Consider the following 24231-nt stretch of genomic DNA (forward strand, 5'->3'; position numbering starts at 1 on the left):
TGCCAAACAGTAACAAAAACATCCACTGAACCCTCCCCACCATCAGATTTTTTTCTCTACCTACAATGTCTCAGGTCTGAGTTTTCTGGAAGAAATAAAATCACTAGTTGGGACAATATGTTGGTAGTATATTTCACAAACTACCCAGAAAAAAAATCTTAATCAATGAAAAAAACAAAATTTCAGCTACATTTGCTCTGTACCTCTCCATCTCTTCTGTCCAATTGCTCAAAACAGACAAGGGGCAAAGAATCAGAAATGGTCCTTCATCATTTAATCTTCCTGCCAAGTAAATGAAGAGAGCAATAGTCTGGAACACACAAAAAGAAGGCAGTTTTTATCACATTTCAACATGAGAAACAACCACAAAGTTCCCATGACCTTGAAGGGAACACAAACGCATACAGAAGATTTAGTGTATAAAAAAATAATGTACAATTTTCCACACATAGAGTCCTCCATTTCTAACATGAAATCATATAAGCCTAAATATATAATTGCCAAAGAAATTTATGGTACTCAATTACATCAATAGTTAACAAACAGTGGTGCTCAGTATTTATGTAATTGAACCCTGTAATGCAAAAGGAAAAAATCAGGAAAGATACAGAAATAAATGAAAACAATGCAAATAATGCACAAAATCAAGAATACTCTGAAAACATGAGGCAAGAATGTCCAAGATGTGACTCCCACGTGGTGGCCTCTGCTGCTTGCCACTTTCTCCTGAGGGAAGATGTTCTCCTTCCTAACTTCTTCCCCCATTTCCCTAATGTTTTCCTTCCTTCTGCCTGCATTTATAGAGCGCCTTCTATTTGTTAAGCACTATTCCAAGTTCAAGTATATAACAGTGAATAAAACAGACAAAACTCCTAGCTCTCGTGGAGCACACATTTTATGAGGAAAACAAACAATAAATAATACCTCGTAAACTTAAGTAGGCATAGAAAACAAAAATCTTTATAAAGCCAAACAGGCATATCTTAGGACATGGCTATACATACTTTCAACTAGAAGTTTTTTTAAGAGGTTGCTGTGATATACAGAGAAAATAGCACTTTATAAAAAAATGTTTGAGGAGCCCCCATCCCCAAATGCTGAACCATTCTGAGAAAATCTATCCTAAAACTACAATCCAAAATCCTGAAAAAGCTATATATCCAAAGATGTTCACACAAGGTTAATATAGCACAGAAAGAGGGGACACCGGCCATTTTTCTTCTATAGAATATTTAAATTAATGATGAATTCTCTTAATGGAATATTAGCAGAAGATGACTGAAGAATATAAAATAGATAATCACAATGACAATGTTGGATTAATAAAATACAAACTACCTTTTAAAACACTGCTATTCATACTTAATGGTAAAGTGTTGTGGCTGTAGGGTGACAGTTACTTTTTAACTGAGATTACATTTATTTTATAATGGAAATAATTTTCTTTAAAAAAAAAAAACATTCCTTTTTTAACTATCCATTGCTTCTCAGCCCAGGTTGTACCAGAGCAATCACCCAATAAGTACTTCCTGGAATAAAATCATTCTGTTTAGCTTTTGCTGAGGATACTATTGGGAGAAAATTTATCTTTTGTTAACCATAAACCAGATGTATCTACAAAATTAATTTAGATTCATTAGTGAATTCTACTAAACATTTATAGAAGAAACAATGCCAATTCTACACAAATTCTTTTAGAAAACCAAGAGGACAAAACTTCTCAATTCACTCTATGAGTACATCTTTACCACAACACCAAAACCAAAGACATTTTAAGAAAAGGAAACTACAAATATTTTTCGTGAAGACAGATGTAAAAATTCTAAACAAAATTTTAGTAACAAGAATTTGGTGGTATATTATTTTTAGAGGACACTTAAAGTAGAGCTATATGAACACTCTGGAGAAAGGTAAAGGACAAGTGGAATTTGCTGGCTCCGAACAAAGTCCAAGGGATTCCCATGTACAAAGCAAAGGAGACTGCAGGGAGGGCTATGTACACGATCCACGTAGTCTCATAGCTTGGCTCCCAGAGACATTCAGCATTCAGTAACCTTACCTTTGTTCTAGCTCCATAGCTCTCATGTTAGCAATGTACTAGAACCAGATTTATTTGCCTGAGAAACCTAAAGGTGACAAATGAGGCCCTTGAGGATACCATACTCAGAAGTCATTTTGTATTCTGAATAACCCCAAGATCAATGAGTTATATCTGGCTTAGATAAAGTAGTAGTCTCCAACATGTAGTCAGACAGAATGTGTAGAACTTTGTGCAGAACTGCTCCAACTGGATCTTTATGTATGTGAGGTCAGACTTACAAGGGGCAGTTGACCTTCTAAAGGAACCAATTACACCTTCACTCATTCTAGGTGTTTACTGGTAAAACCTTCTTGGTATGCATAAACTTTTAAGTCCATGGTTTCTGATCAACTGACCTCTACTGTATATCTGGACTTTACTGACTTCCTTTAGTATCCTATAAATGAGTAAACCTTGTGTGACTAGCCCAAGAGATGTCTGTGTCTGGACTTTAATCCAACCCTACCACTGACATCTGTCAACACAGGGTTGTGTTGGTGATCATCCTACCAGAATAATCAATCTAAACACATCACCTGCCTTAGGATCAATGCCCAAGGAAGCCACATCTGATCCTCTAGGTCTCTAGACTGGGTCCTCCCACCAGATGGCCGAGGCATTTTAGAAGACAGGATTCTTCCTCTGCACTTCTTTACTAGCATGCCAGAGAAAAGGGAAGTAGTCCTACCAACTACTGAAGAAGGGAGATAAATATTAGAAGTGATCCAGTTATTTAAACAGAAGTATTGCTAAGGAGGGCAGAGTCCATTTGATCCCAGGGGACAGGTATATTTACATAGAGAAAAACCCTGCCCATTAATTGCAATCCTATGTCAAGTGACACAGTTCAAAACCATCCCAATACCTAGAAAAGTCAATTCCAAGGCCATGATCTTATAACAAAGGTTCAGGCATTTCACCTCCTAGGATTAAAAACCCATAGTAGTAGCTAGCAACTGGAGATAGTAACGAGTTGTGAAGAGGTATTTCAATGGACGTGAACAGTGGTCACTCCACAGTAACATACCTGGCATGTCTTACCCAGGCCCATCTCATCCCCCAGGATACAGCCATTCTGACAATGGAAGCACCGGGCGAGCCAGTTGACTCCCTCCAGTTGATAAGAGCGTAGACGAATCCCTAGAAACAAAAAATATGGCAAATCTGAAAAGCAGCCATCTCAGCACACACAACCTATCTTCTAACACTTCAACTAAAGAACACACAGCTGTATCCTTTGCTAGGAACTTCCAGATGTAAACATGTGCTGACTTTCAAATGACTTTTTTTTCCCTTCCAAAATGACTTTTCGAACAGCTTTAGTCATCATTATATTTGAAGCCCTAAAACAGCCTCTCTATGTCACAGGATTCACTTGACAGATAAGAAAGTCAACCTGGGATTTGGCCTCTACATTGCCTGGCTCTCCTCCATTCTAGGAAAGAGGCATTACTAATGCAACATAACCACAAACAGCAACACTTGGAGGTTATATGCACCTGGCTGCTTAACTGTAACCATTTAAGTGTGCCAGGGGTGCTAAAGGAAAAAAAAAAAAATCAAGAGAGGACTAGATTAAATTGTTTCAATAGAGGAGCAGCCCTGCTAAGAACTGAAATGATGTTGCATAGAGTACATTTAACAATGCATGAGAAGAGCAGAAAATATCTGAAAAATCCACATGGAGCTTCTGCTCTTTCTCTCCTTTGGGAAAAAATAACCCAATTTCCAAGAACAACCCTTTCTGGGGGAAAAGGAAGATCCCAAACATACTTTAACAAAAACTCATGAACTCATGACCTTTAAAAAAGAAACCAGACAGTGTGTAAGTGTGTATGTATGTGTGTGTGTGTGTGTGTGTGTGTGTATATACATATAATAACTGTAGAACATTAAAAAATGAACAAATTATTTTTATTAAGCACTTGCTAAATCAAGGAAGAGCACAGCAAATACTTTACAAAAATTGTCTCATTTGATACTTATCACAATCTCATGTACTAGGTATTGTCCCCATTCATAGGTAAGAAAATTCAGATAACTGAGATTCCAGTTCAAGATGGCAGTGTAGGGGTGGTGGTGAGGGGATGGGCAAAATGGGTGAAGAGAAATGGGAGATACAGGCTTCTGCCAGATGGCAGCTGCATTTGTAATGAGCATATAGAGAGCACAACATACAGAGTTGAATCACTATATTCTACACCTGAAACTAATGTAACATTGTGTGTCCAACTATACTCTAATTAAAAGTAAACAAATAAAAGTAATTAAGAATTAAATAACGTTTTAAAAATACTGGAACATAGGAAGATCCCAAACTTACTTCCTCCCAAGATACACCAATCTACAGCTACATATGGAAAAATTTCCTCTGAAAAGAACTTAAAAACTGTGTTGCAGGGTAGGGAAAAAACCTAAAACTTAAAAACTGGCCGAAGGACTTCTTCACCATAGGCAAAAGAGAGGGAAGCCACGTTGCAGAAGGCAGGAAAGGCTGAGACACAATCTCACAATAAACCCCACCCCCAGTGATCTGAACCACAGTCAGGAGGGAGTGAAAGGTTCACACCTCACATTGGGCATCCAACTCTTAAGACCAGCACCTGAGAGTGGAGTGCCTGAGTGTCTCAATTGGTTGAGTGGCCAACTCCCAATTTCAGCTCAGGTTGTGATTTCAGGGCTATGAGATACAGCCTTGAATTGGGCTACCTGCTCAGCGGGAAGTCTGCTCCTCTCTCACACCTTCTGCTCACATACATGAGCGTTCACCCTCTCCTCTCTCTCTCAAATAAATAAATAAACCTTAAAAAAGACCAGCACCTGAGAGGAGCCCCCCAAACACCTAGCTTTAAAGACCAATGGGCAATGGCATCTGCCAGACCCATAAGGCTGTGGTAAACTGAAGAACGACTCTAAAAGGACCTGCATGCAGACTCACCAGCCCCAAGGCCCAGAAAAGCGGCAGCTCTCTGAAAAGTGCTCAGCCTTTCTATGAAAAAGACTCACTTCTTAACTGTAGATACATATGTAGATATGTAGTGTGAGGGGCAGGGGCCTGCTGGGGTACTCTCCAGGGATGGAGGCTGGTGGGCACCATCTTCTTGCACTCTTTCTGCCTTGCTAAAACAAGAAGGCATTTTCTCCCCCAGCTTTTTTTTCTTTCTTCAGCGGATGTCATCTTCACCTTATCCCTTTGCATACTCTAGAACACCAATATCTCCCAGAAGGGAGCTTCTACACACATTTCATGTCCTAGTTTTTACTCCTGGTGACCTGGTTTCTACAAGTGCTACCCAGAGGATACTCCTTGAGTGACTGGCTCTGGAGGCTAGGAGAGCTTGTGTTGCTGGGTCCCATGGGACAGTAATAGGAGATTCTGTTCTTGCCAGACTACCACCCTCAGGGCACTGAACAGCCAAGAGACAGAAACATGCCCCCAGTCATTCTGAGAAAGCCTCTGCCTGTCCATGAACTTGGCCAGAGAGGCAGGCTTCTGGTTTGGCACACTTACAGGGGCCTACAGAGTTGATCTCAGGGAACAGAATATGGTAGATGCAATCTTTGCACTTTTCCTTAGTCTCATCCAATTCACCAAATCCTTCCAAAAAGAAGATCATATCCTTCTCCGGCAGGCCATGATTTTTGCAGCTATTACCCAGATACATCTCTACATTGTCTAGCTCTGGTGACTGGCAGGGTTTACAGCCACGGATTTAGAGGACTCCTAACTAATGAAGAGAGAGTTCTTAAACAGCTACCACCCCCAGGGCACAGCAAGAGGCAGCAAGCCCAAGGGCTCAATCTTTCTATGAAAGAGGTCTATATATCTATGTCCTGAGGGACAGCTTATCAGACACACCTCTAAGGCTGACTATAAAGCTTTCCTGAGACCTAGGAAGACAGGCACTATGTTCACACTCTTGCTCTGTGACTCCAGAGTGCCAACACCTCTACAGGGGAGCTCTTATACATGTCTGGTGCACTGGTTTTTCTGACTGCCACCCAAGGGATTTCCTGTGGCTGCCTGGCCTGGTGGCTAGGGGGATTTATGTTCTGGGGTCCCACAGGTCTATAACAATGACATGGGATGCTGCCACCCCCAGAGCAGTGAACAGACAAGAGACTGAAACATCTGAAAAGACCTTCTTACTAGTCCTGGAACTACAGCTTTGGGGTGGTCTTTACCTTTGCTCAATCTAGAGGCTACAAAGGTGCTCTCAGAGAACACAGCCTGGATGGTACCATCTTTGCACTCTCTGCCTCCCGGCTATAGCTCACTGAAATCTCCCAAAAAGGTGCTTACATACTTGTCTAAAACCCAAATTTTGTCACTGCTGCTCAGCTAATACCTTAAAATTGCCTGGCTCTCAGGGAAGTGGGGTTTCTGCTTGCAGTCCAACAGAACCGTATATATTTGCATTCTTTTTTTTTTTAAGATTTTATTTATTTCAAAGAGAACACACACAGGTGAGGGGAGGGGCAGAGGGACAAGCAGACTCCCCGCTGAATATGGTGCCTGACACGGGGCTCTATCTCAGGACTCTGAGATCATAACCTAAGCTACAGTCAGACACTTAACTGACTCAGCCACCCAGGCACTCCAGGACTATCATTTTATGCATAGAAATCAATACAGAGAGATAAGCACAATGAGGGAACATAGGAATATGTTCCAAATGAAAGAACAAATAAACTCCTGGGAAAAAACTTCAAAGAAACTGAGTTAAATAATTTACGTGATAAAAGAATTCAAAGTAATGGTCATAAAGATGTTTATCTAATTCAGGAGAAAAACAGATGAACTACATAAGAACTTCAACACAGAGACCAAAAATATGAGTTCCAAACAGAATTCAAACAGCTAAAGAACACATTAACTGAACTGAAAAGCAAAAAAAAAAAAAAAAAAAAAACTATTTAAAAAACCAACAACAGAGGAGTTCAATAGCAGACTAGAGGAAGCAAAAGAAAATACCTGTGAACCTGAAGACAAAGCAGAGGAATTCACCTAAACAGAGCAGCACAAAGAACAAAAAAAAATTTTTTTAAATGAAGATACCTTAAAGGGACCTTTGAGACAACATCAAACACACAAACAGATGTATTATAGGAGTCCCAGAAGGAGAAATGAGAGAAAAGGAGGGAGAAAACTTATTTAAAGAAATAATGTCAGTTTTCAAGGAAGATGGTGAAGGACTAGGGAACTCTAGTTTCATCTGGTCCAGGAATTCAGGTAGACAGGTATCAAATCATTTTCAACACCTGTGAACTCAACTAGCGATCCAAGGAAAGAATTGCTGCAATTCTACAAACAGAAAAGTGACCATTTTTTAAGAGGTAGCAGGTACAGAGAAGTGAGTCTGAGGTGATATAGAGGAAGATAGAATCTAGGGAGGGGAGCCTCCATAAGCTGGCTCCTGGAAAGTGAAAAAGGAGTCTATAAAGTTTGGAGACTGAAAACGGGGTCTCCTGCCTGAGATAAAAATGCTTGGTGTACAGACTACGTGAACACAGAGTGTGGAGGGAAACCAGGGAGAAAAGAGTGATTACTTTTCTGTGAGGGCTCACTGAGGAGTAGGGGGTACAAACTTTCATCTCCAGGGCTAGAGATTAGGGCAACAACATTGTCGTTTTCATTTCTATCTCTGAAAGTAGTACACAAAGCCTTCAAGGAACAAAAGCCACATAGAGCAATCCGGAGCCTCTTACACTGAGCTTGGCCTCCTGGTAAGGGGCATGCAATTCCACCTGAGCAATGACACCTAAAAATCAGCACAAAACACCCCCCCACCCCCGCCACCCTGGAGAAGACCAGCAGAAACATTTGGCTAATACCAACTACACTGATCACAGTTTTGTGCCGATCACAAAACAGCAAAACTCCATCACTAGGGGAAAACAATATATGGAATTAATGGATTTCCTTCTCATGATTCTTTAGACAGTTTTAAGTTATTTTTTCCTTTTGAACTAATTTCTTACTTTATCAACTTTTTTAAGTCCTTTTTAATTTCCATTTTTACATTTACTTTTTAAATATGTTTTTAATTTTTGGCTTTCATTCATTCATTTCATTCGATTTTACATCTTGTATATAGATATATACAAGAGTATATATAGAAAGAGAGATAGATATACATATATACCTTTTTCTTTCTTTACAATTTTGGGATCTACTTTCTTCTAACAAACAGACCAAAATACACCCATGATCTAGTGTATCACTCTATTCTGTTCACCTGTTGGATTACATTCTCTTGTTTCTTTTTTCTTTCTTTTCTGGTTTCTGATCTCTTCCGATTTGTTTCGTGTATACCTTTCTGGGGTCATTGCTATTTTTGTATTTTGTTATCTCCTTCAACTATTTTCTTCTGGACAGAATGACAAGATTGAAGAACTCACCCCAAAAAACAAAACAAGAGGCAGTACTAACTGCCAGAAATTTAATTAAGATGAATATAAGTAAGATGTCAGAACTACAATTCAGAACAAATGTAAGACACTAGCTGAATCGGCAAAAAGCATTAGAAGACATTAGAGAATCTCTTTCTGGAGAAATAAAAGAACTAAAATCTGATCACGTTGAAATAAAAAAGGCTATTACTGAGATGCAATAAAAAATGGAGGCTCTAATGCTAAAAGAGGCAGCAGAGAGAATGAGTGATATACAAGACAAAATAATGAAAAACTAAGAAAAAGATAAAGAAATACTCGATCATAAGTGGAGAATTCAAGGTAAGTGATGCCCATTAAGCAAAACATTAAAATAATTGGGGTCCTAAGGAAAAAGAAAGAGAGAGAAAGAGGGACAGAAGGTATATTTGACCAAATAATAGCTGAGAACTTCCCTAATCTGGGGAAGGAGATAGGAATTCATGTCTAGGAAGCACAGAGAATCCTCTCTAAAAACCAATAAAATCAAGTCAACACCTTGACATGTAATAGTGAACTTTATAAATTTCAGACACAAAGAGAAAATCCTGAAAGCAGCTTGGGACAAGACGTCTTTAACATACTATGGCAGAAACATAAGGCTGACAGCAGAACTATACACAGAGACCTGGCAGGCCAGAAAGGGCTGGCGTGATATATTCAGGGTGCTAAATGCGAAAAATATGCAGCCAAGAATACATTATCCAGCAAGGCTGTCATTCAAAGAGATAAAAGAGCTTCCAGTACAAATAGAAACTAAAAGACTTTATGATCACTAAACCAGCCCTAAAAGAAATATTAAAGGGAATCCTGCAAGTGAAGAGAGAGTCCAAAAGTAACATAGACCAGAAAGAAACAGAGACAATCTACAGAAACAGGGACTTTACAGGTAGTACAAGGGCACTAAATTTATATCTTTCAATAGTTAGTCTGAATGTAAATGGGTGAAATGCTACAATCAAGACACAGGGTATTAAATTAGATAAAAAAGCAAGACCCATCCATATGCCATCTACAAGAGACTCATTTTAGACCCAAAGGCATCTCCAGATTAAAAGTGATGGATTGGAGAACCATTTATCATGCCAATGGACATCAAAAGAAAACTGGGATAGCAATCCTCATATCAGACAAATTAGATTTTAAACCAAAGACTGTAGTGAGGGATAAGAGGGACACTATATCATAACTGAAGGGTCTATCCAACAAGAAGATCTAACAATTATAAATATTCATGCTCCTAACTTGGAAGCAGCCAATTATATAAAACAATAACAAAATTAAATAAACATTCATAATAATACAGTCATAATAGAGGACTTCAACACCCCACTCACAGTAATGGAAAGATAATCTAAGTAGAAGATCAACAATAAAATAAGGACTTTGAATGACACACTGAACCAGATGGACTTCATAGATGTTCAGAGCATTCCATCCTATGGCAACAGAATCCACATCCTTCTTGAGTACACACAGAATATTCTCCAGAATAGATCACATACTGCGTCACAAAATAGGTCTCAACTGTTATCAAAAGACTGAGATTACTCCCTGCATATTTTCAGACCACAATGCTTTTAAACTTAAACTAAGTCACAAGAGAAAACTGGGAAAGAAGTCAGACACTTGGAGGTTGAAAAGCATCCTACTAAGGAATGAATGGGTCAACCAGGAAATTAAAGAAGAATTTTAAAAACTCATAGAAACAATGAAAATGAAGACACAACTGTTCAAACCTTTGGGATACAGCAAAAGCAGTGCTAAGATGGAAGGATATAGCAATACAAGCGTTTGTCAAGAAGCAAAAGTCTCAAACACACAACCTAACCTTACACCTAAAAGAGCTGGAGAAAGAACAGCAAAGAAAGCCTACACCCAACAGTAGAGAATTAATAAAGATTACAGTAGGAATCAATGAAAAAGAAACCAGAGAACAGTAGAAAAAAATCAACTAAACTAGGAGCTGGTTCTTTCAAAGAATTAACCAAAACGATAAACCCCTGGTCAGACTTACCAAAAAGAAAAGAGAAAGAACTCAAATAAATAAAATCATGAATGAAAGAGGAGAGATCACAACCAACATGAAAGAAATACAATCATAAGAACACATTAAGACCAACTTTATGCCAAAAATTAGGCAATCTGGAAGAAACTGATGAATTCTGAGAAACTTAGAAGCTGCCAAACTGAAACAGGAAGAAACAGAAAAGCTGAACACATAACAAGCAAAGAAATTGAAGTAGTCATCAAAAACCTCCCAAAAAACAAGAGTCAAAGCCCAGATGGCCTCCCAGTGGAATTCTAACAAACATTTAAAGAGAAATTTATACTTAGTCTTCTGAAGATGTTTTAAAAAAATAGAAATGAAGGAAAATTTCCAAACTCATTTTATGGGGCAAGCGTACCTTGAAACCCCCATCAAATAGGAAAATAATACACCAATATCCCTGATGAACTTGGATCCCAAAAAACTCACCAAGATACTAGCAATAGTATCCAACAGTACATTAAAAGGATTATTCACCACAACCAAGTCCGATTTATTCCTGGACTGCAAAGGTGGTTCAACATCCATGGATTAATCAATGTGACACTACATTAATAAAAGCAAGGACAAAGGCACCTGAGCATCTGTCTTTGGCTCAGGTCGTGATCCTGGAGTCCTGGGATCAAGTCCCACATCAGGATCCCCACAGGTATCCTGCTTCTCCTTCTGCCTATGTCTCTTCCTATCTCATGAATAAATAAAATCTTTAAAACAATCAATAAATAAAAGCAAGGACAAGAACCATATGATCTTCTCAATATATGCAGAAAAAGATTCTGACAAAGTACAGAATCCTTTCTTGATTAAAACTTCCCACAGGGGATCCCTGGGTGGCGCAACGGTTTGGCGCCTGCCTTTGGCCCAGGGCGCGATCCTGGAGACCCGGGATCAAATCCCATATCAGGTTCCCGGTGCATGGAGCCTGCTTCTCCCTCCGCCTGTGTCTCTGCCTCTCTCTCTCTCTCTCTCTGTGACTATCATAAATAAAAATAATAAAAAAAAAAACTTCCCACAGGATAGGGCTGAAGGGAACATACCTCAGTATCATAAAAGCCATCTATGAATGGCTTCCGTGGGGAATTCTATTAAACGTTTAAAGAAGAAACCATACCTATTACACTAAAGCTGTTCAGAAAGATAGAAGATAGAAGATAGAAAGAGATGGAATACTTGCAATCTCGTTCTATGAGGCCAGCACCACCTTAATTCCAAAACCAGACAAAGACCCACCAATAAGGAGAATATCCCTGATGAACACAGATGCAAAAATTCTCAACAAGATACTAGCCAATAGGATACAACAATACATTAAGAAGATTATTCACCATAACCAAGTAGGATTTATCCCTGGGATGCAAGGCTGGTTCAACACTCGTAAAACAATCAATGTGATTCATCATATCAGCAAGAGAAAAAGCAAGAACCATATGATCCTCTCAACAGATGCAGAGAAAGCATTTGATAAAATACAGCATCCATTCCTCATCAAAACTCTTCAGAGTGCAGGGATATAGGAAACATTCCTCAACATCTTAAAAGCCATCTACGAAAAGCCCAGGGCAAATATTATTCTCAATGGGGAAGCACTGAGAGCCTTTCCCCTAAGATCAGGAACAAGACAGGGATGTCCACTCTCACCACTGCTATTCAACATAGTACTAGAAGTCCTAGCCTCAGCAATCAGACAACAAAAAGAAATAAAAGGCATTCAAATTGGCAAAGAAGTCAAACTCTCCCTCTTCACAGATGACATGATACTCTACATAGAAAACCCAAAAGACTCCACCCCAAGATCGCTAGAACTCATACAGCAATTTGGCAGCGTGGCAGGATACAAAATCTATGCCCAGAAGTCAGTGGAATTTCTATACACTAACAATGACACTGAGGAAAGAGAAAGTAAGGAGTCAATCCCATTTACAATTGCACCCAAAAGCATAAGATACCTAGGAATCAACCTAACCAAAGAGGTAAAATATCTATACCCTAAAAACTACAGAAAACTTCTGAAAGAAATTGAGGAAGACACAAAGAGATGGAAAAATATTCCATGCTCATGGATTGGAAGAATTAATATTGTGAAAATGGCAATGTTACCAGGGCAATTTACACGTTTAATGCAATCCCTATCAAAATACCATGGACATTCTACGGCGAGTTAGAACAAATTATTTAAAGATTTGTGTGGAATCAGAAAAGACCCCGAATAGCCAGGGGAATATGCCCCATAGCTGGGGGCATCACAATGCCAGACTTCAGGTTGTACTACAAACCTGTGGTCACCGAGACAGTGTGGTACTGGCACAAAAACAGACACATAGATCAATGGAACAGAATAGAGAATCCAGAAGTGGACCCTGAACTTTATGGTCAACTAATATTTGGCAAAGCAGGAAAGACTATCCACTGGGAAAAGAACAATCTCTTCAATAAATGGTGTTGGGAAAATTGGACAGTTACATGCAGAAGAATGAAACTAGACCACTCTCTTGCACCATACACAAAGATAAACTCAAAATGGATGAAAGATCTAAATGTGAGACAAGAGTCCATCAAAATCCTAGAGGAGAACACAGGCAACACCCTTGTTGAACTTGGCCACAGTAACTTCTTGCAAGATACATCCACAAGGGCAAGAGAAACAAAAGCAAAAATGAACTATTAGGACTTCATCAAGATAAGAAGCTTTTGCACAGCAAAAGATAGTCAACAAAACTCAAAGACAACCTACAAAATGGGAGAAGATATTTGCAAATGACGTATCTGATAAAGGCCTAGTATCCAAAATCTATAAAGAACTTATTAATTAAACTCAACAGCAAAGAAACAAACAATCCAATCATGAAATGGGCAAAAGACATGAACAGAAATCTCACAGAGGAAGACATAGACATGGCCAACACGCACATGAGAAAATGCTCTGCATCACTTGCCATCAGGGAAATACAAATCAAACCCACAATGAGATACCACCTCACACCAGTGAGAATGGGGAAAATTAACAAAGCAGGAAATCACAAATGTTGGAGAGGATGTGGAGAAAGGGAACCCTCCTGCACTGTTGGTGTGAATGTGAACTGGTGCAGCCACTCTGGAAACTGTGTGGAGGTTCCTCAAAGAGTTAAAAATAGATCTGCCCTACGACCCAGCAATTGCACTGCTGGGGATTTACCCCAAAGATACAGATGCAATGATATGCCGGGACACTTGCACCCCGATGTTTATAGCAGGAATGTCCACAATAGCCAAACTGTGGAAGGAGCCTCGATGTCCATCGAAAGATGAATGGAAAAAAAACAAAAAACAAAAAAAACAAAAAAAAAAAAAGAAAGATGAATGGATAAAGGAGATGTGGTTTATGTATACAATGGAATATTACTCAGCCATTAGAAACGACAAATACCCACCATTTGCTTCAATGTGGATAGAACTGGAGGGTATCGAAGAAGGACAAACATATGGTCTCATTCATTTGGGGAATATAAAAAATAGTGAAAGGGAATGAAGGGGAAAAGAGAAAAAAATGAGTGGGAAATATCAGAAAGGGAGACAGAACATGAGAGACTCCTAACTCTGGGAAACGAACTAGGGGTGGTGGGCGGGTAGGAGGGCGGGGGGTGGGGATGACTGGGTACGGGCACTGAGGGTGGCACTTGATGGGATGAGCACTGGGTGTTATTCTATATGTTGGCAAATTGAACACCAATAAAAAATAAATTTATTTTAAGAAAAAAAAGCCATCTATGAAAAGCCCACAGCAAAGATCATCCTCAATGAGAGAAAAGTTCAGAGCTTTTCCCCTGAAGTCAGGAACACGACAAGGATGCCCAATCTCACCAATGTTGTCAATATAGTACTAGAAATTCTAGCCTCAGCAATCAGAGAACAAAAAGAAATAAAAGGCATCCAAATCAGCAAAGAAATTAAATTCTCACTCTTTGCAGATAACAAGATACTCTATGTGGAAAACTGAAAAGACTCCACCCCAAGATTGCTAGAACTCACACAGCAATTCAGCAACATGGCAGGATCTAAAATCAATGCACAGAAATCAGTTGCTTTTCTATACACTAATAATGAGACAGAAGAAAGAGAAATTAAGGAATCGATACCATTTACAACTGCACCAAAATCCGTAAGATATTTACAAATTAATCTAACCAAAGAGTTGAAGGATCTGTACTTTGAAAATTACATAACACTCATGAAAGAAATTGAAGAAGACACAAAGAAATGGAAAAACCCATGCTCATGGATTGGAAAAACAAATATTGTGAAAATGCCTATGCTTTCAAAGCAATCTACACATTCAATGCAATCTCTATCAAAGTGCTATCAACTCATTTCACAGAGCTGGAACAAATAATCCTAAAATTTGTATGAATAAAAAAAGACCCAAAATAGCCAATGGAATGTTGAAAAGAAAACCAAAACTGGTGGCATCACAATTCCAGACTTTAAGGTCTATTATAAAGCTGTAACTATCAAGAAAGTATGGTACTGGCACAAAAACAGACACATAGATCAATGGAACAGAATACAGAACCCAGAAATGGACCCTCAACTCTATGGTGAACTAATATTCAACAAAGCAGGAAAGACTATCCACTGGGAAAAGAACAATCTCTTCAATAAATGGTGTTGGGAAAATTGGACAGCCACATGCAGAAGAATGAAACTGGACCTTTCTCTTAGATCATATACAAAGATAAACTCAAAATGACTGAAAGATCTAAGTGTGAGAGAAAAATCCATCAAAATCCTAGAGAAGAACACAGGCAACACCCTTTTTGAACTTGTCCACAGGAACTTCTTGCAAGATAAATCTATGAAGGCAAGGGAAACAAAAGCAAAAAGGAACTATTGGGACAAAAAGGATAAAAAGCTTCTGCACAGCAAAAGAAACAGTCAACAAAACTAAAAGACAACCTACGGAATGGGAGAAGATATTTACAAATGATATAGCAGATAAAGGGCTAGTATCCAAGATCTATAAATAACTTATTAGACTCAACACCCAAAAAACAAAAAATCCAATCATGAAATGGGCAGAAGACAAGAACAGATATTTCTCCAAAAAAGTCATACACATGGCCAACCAATAAACACATGAAGAAATGGTCCACATCATTTGCTATCAGGGAAATACAAATCAAAACCACAATGAGATACTATCTCACACCAGTGAGAATGGTGAAAATTAACAAGACAGGAAACAAATGTTGGAAAAGATACGGAGAAAGGGAAACCCTCCTGAGCTGTTGGTGGGAATGAAACTGGACCATTTTCTTATAACATACACAAAGATAAACTCAAAATGGTTGGAAGACCTAAATGTGAGACAAGAATCCATCAAAATCCTAGAAGAGAATACAGGCAGCAATCTCTGTGACCTTCGCCACAGTGACATCTTGGTAGATACATCTCCAAAAGCAAGGTAAACAGGCAAAAATGAACGACTGGGACTTCATCAAGATAAAAAGCTTCTTCACAGCAAGGAAACAGTCAGCAAAACTAAAATACAACCAATAGAACAGGAGAAGACACTTGTAAATGTCTTACCAAATAAAGGGCTGGTATCCAAAAGCTATAAAGAACTTATTAAACTCAACAGCCAAAGAAAAAAATAATCCAGTCAAGAAATGGGCAGAAGACATGAACAGACATTTCTCAATCTGTTTCAAGAAATCTCAATCATTTCAAGAAAACAAATGGCCAAGAGACACATGAAAAAAAATGTTCCACATCACTTGGCATCAGGGAAATGCAAATCAAAACCACAATGAGATCCTACCTCACACCAGTCAGAATGACTAAAATTAATGAGTCAGGAATCAACAGATGTTAGCAAGAATGCAGAGGAAGGGGAATCCTCTTACACTGTTAATGGGAATGCAAGCTGGTGCAGCCACTCTATACAATAGTATGGATGTTCATCAAAATTTGAAAATAGAACTACTCTACAACCCAGCAATTGTACTAGTAGGTATTTACCCCAACAATAAAAATGTAGTGATCCAAAGGGGCACCTGCACCCCAATGTTTATAGCAAAAATGTCCACAACGAACTATGGAAAAAGCCCAGATGTCTGTTGATAGATAAATAAAATATATGTGCTATATATACACAATGAAATACTACTCGGCCATCAAAAAAGAAATGAAATCTTGCTATCTGCAACGACATGGATGAACTAGAGGGCATCATGCTCAGCAAAATAAGTCAATCAGAGAAAGACAATTTTCATATGATCTCACCCATATGTGGGATTTAAGGAACAAAACAAAGGATCACTGGGGAAGACAGGAAAAAATAAAACAAGATGAAATCTGAGAGGGAGTCAATGCATAAGAGAGTCTTAACCATAGGATACAAACTGAGGGTTACTAGAAGAAGTGTGGGATGATGCGGAAACTGGGTGATGAACATTAGAGAGTGCATGTGATATATACTAAGTACTCAGTGTGACATACAACTGATAAATCGCTAAACTCTACCTCTAATACTAATGCCACTATATGTTGATTAACTGAATTTTAAAAAATTAATTAAAATTTTTAAAGAAAGAAACAAAGAAAACAAGCAAACTTCCCTAACCTAAGAAAGGGGGAAAAAAATTCACATCCAGAAAGTCCAACAAGTTCCAAAAAAGATAAATCCAAAAAGACCCACAAGTACATTCTAATTAACATGTCAAAAGTCAAAGGCAGAAAGGAAATATTAAAGGTAGCAAGAGAAAAACAACTTGATATGTATATGGGACCTCCTTTAAGACAATCAGCAGATTTATCAGCAGAAACTTCGCAGGCCAGAACAGTGGCACAATACTTTCAAAATGCTGAAAGAAAAAAATTTCCAAATAAGAGTATTCTACCCAACAATGTTACCATTCAAAATTGAAGAAAAAAAACGAGTTTTCCAGAGATGCAAAATTTAATGGGCTTCATCACCCACAAACCAGCCTTATAAAAATTTTAAAGGGATTTCTTTGGCCTGAAAAGAAAGGAATTAGTAACAAAAAACATAAAAATATAAATCTCACTGGAAAAAGTAAAGGGAGTAGATTAAGCACTTATAAAAATAGGATGAAAATTAAAAGACAAAAGTATTAAAATTACCATAACTACAATAATTAGATAAGGTACACAAAACATGCTAGTGAGGGAGGAGTAAAAATGTAGAGCTTTACAATGAGTTCAAAACTAAGTTACCATCAATTAAAGTAGACAGTTATAAGTTTTATAAATAAACTTCATGGTAACCACAAAGCAAAAACCTATAGTAGATACACAAAAATAGTAAGAAAAGCATCCAAGCACACTCGCTATAGAAAGTCATCAAGCCACAAAAGAAGAAAGCAAGAAAGGAACAAAAGAACTACAAAACCACCAGAAAACAATTAACAAAGTGACAATAAATACACATTCTAATAATCACTTTAGATATTAATGGACTAAATTCTCCAGTTAAAAGACACAGAGTGGCTAACTGGATAAAAAAACAAGACCCATCTATATGCTGCCTACAAGAGACTCACATCAGACATAAGTATATAAACAAAGTGAAAGTAAAAGAATGGAAAAAGATATACCATGCAAATGGAAACAAAAAAAAAATAGGGATAGCTATACCTATAACAGACAAAATAGACCTTGAAACAAAAACTGTAATAAGACACAAAAAAAGGGAATTTCATAATCATAAAGGGGTCAATTCAACAAGATGATATATCATTTGTAAATATTTATGCACCCCAAAACAGGAACATCTAAATATATAAAGCAAATGTCAACAGTCCTAAAAGGAAAATACAATAGTAAGAAATACAATAATAATAAGACACAGCAATACAAGAATAGTAAAAGATTCTAATACCCCAATTTACAACAATGGTTAGATCACCCAGACAAAAAATCAGTAAGACATCAGCCTTAAATGACACATTAGACTAAATGGACTTAATAGATATATATAGAACATTCCACCCAAAATCACCAGAATGCAGAGTCTTCTCAAGTGCACATGGAACATTCCCCAGGATTGATCATATGTTAAGCCACAAAATAAGCCTGAAATATCAAGCATCTTTTCTGATGATAATGGTGTGAAACTAAAATCAATTGCAAGAAGAAAACTGGAAAATTCTCAAATATGATTAAACAACATGCTACTGAACAAATAATGGATCAATGAAAAAAATCAAAAGCAAAATTAAAAAACACCTTGAGACAAATGAAAATGTAAATACAACATACCAAAACTTATGGGATGCAGCAAGAGCAGTTCTAACATGGAAGTTCACAGAGAAAAATGCCTACCTCAGGAAACAAGAAAAATCTCATATTAACAACCTAACTTTACACTACAAGGAACCAGAAAAAGGAAAAACAAATAAAGCCTAAGTTAGCAGACAAAACAAAATAACAAAGATCAGAGCAGATATAAATGAAAGAGACTAAAAAGACAAAGAAAAGATCATTGAAACCAAGAGTTAGTTCTTTGAAGAGATAAACAGTATTGGCAACCCTTTAGGTAGATCCACCAAGAAAAAAAAAAGGATTCAAATAAACAGAATCAGACATGAAAGAGGAGGGGCACCTGGGTGGCTCAGTTGGTTAAGTGTCCAACTCTCCGTTTTGGCTCAGGTAATGATTTCAGGGTCATGAAATCAATCTCCACATTGACTCAATGCTCAGTATGGACTCTGCTTGAGACTCTCTCCCTCTCCTTCTGCCCCTCCCCTTGTGTGCAAGGTCACTTGCTCTCAAATTAAAAAATTTTTTTTTAAAGATTTTATTTATTTATTCATGAGACACAGAGAGAGAGAGAGAGTCAGAGACACAGGCAGAGAGAGAAGCAGGCTCCATGCAGGGAGCCCGACCTGGGACTTGATCCCGGGACTCCAGGATCATACCCTGGGCTGAAGGCAGGCACTAAACTGCTGAGCCACCCAGGGATCCCCTCAAATTAAAATTTTTTAACAAATTAAAAATAAATATAAAATTTTAACAAATTAAAAATAAATAAAAAATTTTAACAAATTAAAATTTAACAAATTAAAAATAAAAAATTTAACAAATTAAAAATAAAAAATAAAAGAAACAAAAGGAGACATTACAATTGAAACCACAGAAATACGAATGAGCATAAGAAATTATAATGCACAATTACACACTAATAAACTGGACAACCTAAGTAAATACATTTTTAGAAACATACAACCTGGGACACCTGGGTGGCTCACTTGGTTAAGCATCTGCCTTTGGCTCAGGTCATGATCCTGGGGTCCTGGATGGATCCTCACATTGGGCTCCCTGCTCAGCAGGGAGTCTGATTCTCCCTCTGTCCCTCCCCTTCGTTCTCTCTCAAATTAAAAAAATAAATAAAACATACAACCTTCCAAGACTGAGTCTTGAAAAAACAGAAAATCTGAAATGACCAATTACTAGTAAAGAGATTGAATCAGTAATCAAAATCCTCCTAAAGGGCAGCCCAGGTGGCTCAGAGGATTAGCGCCCTTTGGCCCAGGGCCTGATCCTGGAGACCCAGGATCAAGTCCCACGTCAGGCTCCCTACATGGAGCCTGCTTCTCCCTCTGTCTGTGTCTCTGCCTCCCCCCCGCCAACCCCGACTTTCTCTGTGTCTCTCATGAATGAATGAATGAATGAATGAATGAATGAATAAATAAATAAATAAATAAATAAATAAATAAATAAAATATTTTTTAAAATAAAAATAAAATAAAATCCTCCTGAAAAACAAAAGTCCAGGACCAGATGGCTTCACTGGTAGATTCTACTAAACATTCAAAGAAGAATTGATACCAATTCTTTTCAAAATTTTCCAAAAAAAGAAGAGGGAGGAACTCTTCCAAATTGTTTTTACAAGTTTGATATTACCCTGATACCAAATCCAAACAAGAAAATTATAGGTCAATGTACCTGAAGAACATGGATGCAACAACTTCAACAAAGTATTAGAAAACTGAATTCAGGGGCAGCCCTGGTGGCACAGTGGTTTAGCACCGCCTGCAGCCCAGGGCGTGATCCTGGAGACCCTGGATCGAGTCCCACGTCAGGCTCTCTGTATGATGCCTGCTTCTCCCTCTGCCTGTGTCTCTGCCTCTCTCTCTCTGTCTCTCACGAGTAAATAAATAAAATCTTTAAAAAAAGAAAAGAAAGAAAACTGAATTCAGTAATACATTAAAAGTATCTCACACCATGATCAAGTAGATTTACTCCAGGAATAAGGATAAGCATCCAACAATTTGATATACCATATTAACAAAATGAAGGATAAAAATCATGCAACCATCTCATAGATGCAGAAAAAGCATCTGACAAAATCAACACACATTTATGATAAAAATTCTATACAAAGTGGGTATAGAAGGAATTGACCTCAACATAATAGAGGCCGGGATCCCTGGGTGGCGCAGTGGTTTAGCGCCTGCCTTTGGCCCAGGGCGCGATCCTGGAGACCCAGGATCGAATCCCACGTCAGGCTCCCAGTGCATGGAGCTTGCTTCTGCCTGTGTCTCTGCCTCTCTCTCTCTCTCTCTCTCTCTCTCTCTCTCTCTGTGTGTGTGTGTGTGCGACTATCATAAATAAATAAAAATTTAAAAAAAATAATAGAGGCCATATATGATAAGCCCACAGCAAACATCAATATTCAATGATGAAAAACTGAAAGCTTTTCTTCTAAGATCAGGAATAAGACAAAGATGCCTATTTTTGTCACTTTTATTCAACATAGTATTGGAAGTCCTAGCCACAGCAATTAGGCAAGGGGGAAAAAAAGGAATCCAAATCAGAAAGGAAGAAGTAAAATTGTCACTATTTGCAGATGACATGATACTATACACAGAAAACCTTAAATATGCCACCAAAAAACTATTAGAACAAATTAATTCAGTGAATTTGCAGGATGCAAAATGCACAGAAATTTGTTGCATTTCTACACACTTATAACAAACTATCATTAAAACTAAGAAAACAATCCCATTTTATCCTCTCCCAACCCTTCTCAGATTTATCATGGAATCATTATTATGTAGGCATCATCAATCATTTAACTTCATTTTCAGCCCTTTTCCCATCTCAAGAGAATGGGGGACAGAGCTGCAAATTCCAAGCTTCTAATTTCGGCTTGTTCTTTATTGTGACTAGCCCCCACCCAAAAGCCATCCAGGAACATACTCAAATACCTCATCAGAACAAAAAATACTCCTCTCACCCAGGAAATTACAAGGATTTTGGGCATTCTATTCTGGGAACCAGAAGGCAGAGTCAATATGTATTTTCCATTATCTCACAAGATCATTACTCCGTCAGCTCCAGGACTGTACCCACATCATCCACAATCTGTGCCAGTAAAATGGATGTTCAGTATCCACCTAATCTCCCTGAAGTTAGGTCTAGTCTCCAAGGGAAATGTAGAAAACCGAAATCCCTCCTAGACTGTGGCTTTTCCTTCATTTCCCCTTCCAAATCTCCCACAGTCATCATGCACAACAGAACTATAAGGGAGTCTGGGAAATGTAGTCTTTTGTTTTATAGCCTCTAGGATGTGGTAAGGCAGGCTTAGGGTTCCAGGAAACAATAAATGTGAGGGTGACCATCAGCTATATCTATCACAGAGCTGTTTGAATTCTCTTGCCCACTTCTCAGGAGGATGAGTACGGGCATACCTCATATTATTGTGCTTCACTTTACTGCCCTTTACAGATGCTGTGTCATTTTTGTTTTGTTTTTATAAATTACAGGTGTGTAATACTGAGTTAAGCAAGTCTGTGTCATTTTTCCAATAGCATTTGCTCACTTTGGGTCTGTGTGTCATATTTCGGTAATTCTCACAATATTTCAAACTTTCTCATTGCTGTATTGGTTATGATGATCTGTGATCAGCGATTACAACCCACTGAAAGCTTAGATGATGAGTCAGCATTTTTCAGCAGTAAAGATTTTTTAAATTAAAGTATGCACATTGGGTTTTTCTGACATTGCTACTGCACACTTAATACAGTATAAGTATAAACTATGTTATGTTTATAATATAGTATAAACATAACATTTATATGCACTGGGGAAAAAAAATTCACTTGACTTGCTTTATGACAATATTCAGTTTATTGCAGTAGTCTTTAACCAAACCAACTTGCAGTATTTCTGAGGTATGCCTCTCATGGAAAAGCAGGCAAAAACACCAAGAAGTAATAAGTCTGTTTATTCCAAAAACAAAGCGGTCCTAACATACCTTTATGATCCAATGTATTTTGGGTTTCTGAAGTTCACTAGAATGTATGGAATGTATCTGTGACACTCTTCAGGGGAAGAAGATCAACTAAGAGTCTTTTAATAACTAGAAAGGATACTGCAGAACAAAATACTTGCTTTAGCACTTTTCAAAAAATGGGTAAATCATTACATATTTGAGAGAAAAAAAGACTGTCAAATTTCTTCCTAATATATTTCCATGGAAATAAAAATTTAAATATAAAGCGATCCTAACTGTACTAGAAGAAAAATATTAAGGGGTGCCTGGGTGGCTCAGTCAGTTAAGCATTTGCCTTCTGCTCAGGTTGTGATCCCAGGGTCTTGGGATCAAGCCTTGCGTTGGGCTTTCTACTCAGAGACTAATTCTCCTTCTCCCTCTGCTTGCCACTCTGCCTATCTCTGCACCTGCTCGCTCTCTCTGTCAAATACATAAATAAAATCCTTAAATAATGAAAATTTTTTAAGAAAGAAAATATTAAGCCAACAACAATAAACTTAGAGTAGTAAAGTCCCGCCAATGCAAAATACTAAAGGCAAAAATCATTTAGAAAAAGGCTGAAAGATTTGACTACAAAGAATGTATTATTTGCAGTCTGTATCAACGTGCACACTTCATTTAGTCTTCCCCCACAAATGTTCTCAAAGCATACCTAAAAACACATGCAAGGAAACAGACACAAATACGTTAAGATACCCACACAAACACCAGTCCATAAATTCCTATTTAGATTGGATACACACTCCTTACAGACACAGATGCAATCATTCACAAAGTCTCAGAGACACAGGAAAGGAGAGGTCTTTCTCTTTCCTGTCTGTATCCTACCCATTCTTCTTCATTCCTCTTCTAAGGTGGACAGAGAAATGCATCTTCTGTTTCATTCTGAGAATGAACAAAACCTCACACTTCCTTGGCATTTAGTACCTAACAAGAGTTCAATAAATACTAGTTTATACTTCTGGAAGCACTCACAGTCCCCAATGTAGAAACTCCAGGAGGGCAGGGCCCAGTGTTGATTTGATTTGCTCATCTCAGTACCTAACATCTCACTGTATGTGGCTCTCAGTAGCAGTGAATAAATAATGAATTTAACGACTACACCACTGATTATTATTGATCCAAGTTTCTATAATACAGTTAAAGCCTGCACTGCATTCCCCATTTTGTAATTCAAAAAATCGAGGATTGGAGAGGTTAGGTGGTGAGTCGGACGAAGGCCGAGCCAGGAAATAAAATAGGGCCTGACTTTTTCCATCCACAGGAAATGGTGTCACCCTTGCTGTCTGTGCACAATTTTCCAGCTTCAAAGTTTCAAGGGAAGAACTGGTATAAACGAAACACGATCTGCGATAAGGACTAATAAATGTTTCTCAGCTGCATAGTGGAAAATAG

At 38.0% G+C, this 24231-nt stretch overlaps 1 protein-coding gene across 4 annotated transcripts in view; it reads right to left on the reverse strand.

Annotated features, from left to right (window-relative positions):
- CHD1L (chromodomain helicase DNA binding protein 1 like) overlaps positions 1–24231 on the reverse strand; it is an 82678-nt gene that overhangs the window by 57765 nt on the left and 682 nt on the right. For all 4 annotated transcript variants that reach the window (XM_041756073.1, XM_041756072.1, XM_041756074.1 and 1 more), the window contains exons 2-3: positions 3108–3220; positions 204–310 (exon numbers count right to left, since the gene is read on the reverse strand). In XM_041756073.1, coding sequence (XP_041612007.1) covers positions 204–310; positions 3108–3220 — 220 coding nt within the window. The remainder of the gene's footprint in view (positions 1–203; positions 311–3107; positions 3221–24231) is intronic.

Source organism: Vulpes lagopus, chromosome 5, assembly GCF_018345385.1.
Source record: "Vulpes lagopus strain Blue_001 chromosome 5, ASM1834538v1, whole genome shotgun sequence".
Classification (NCBI taxonomy): Eukaryota; Metazoa; Chordata; class Mammalia; order Carnivora; family Canidae; genus Vulpes; species Vulpes lagopus.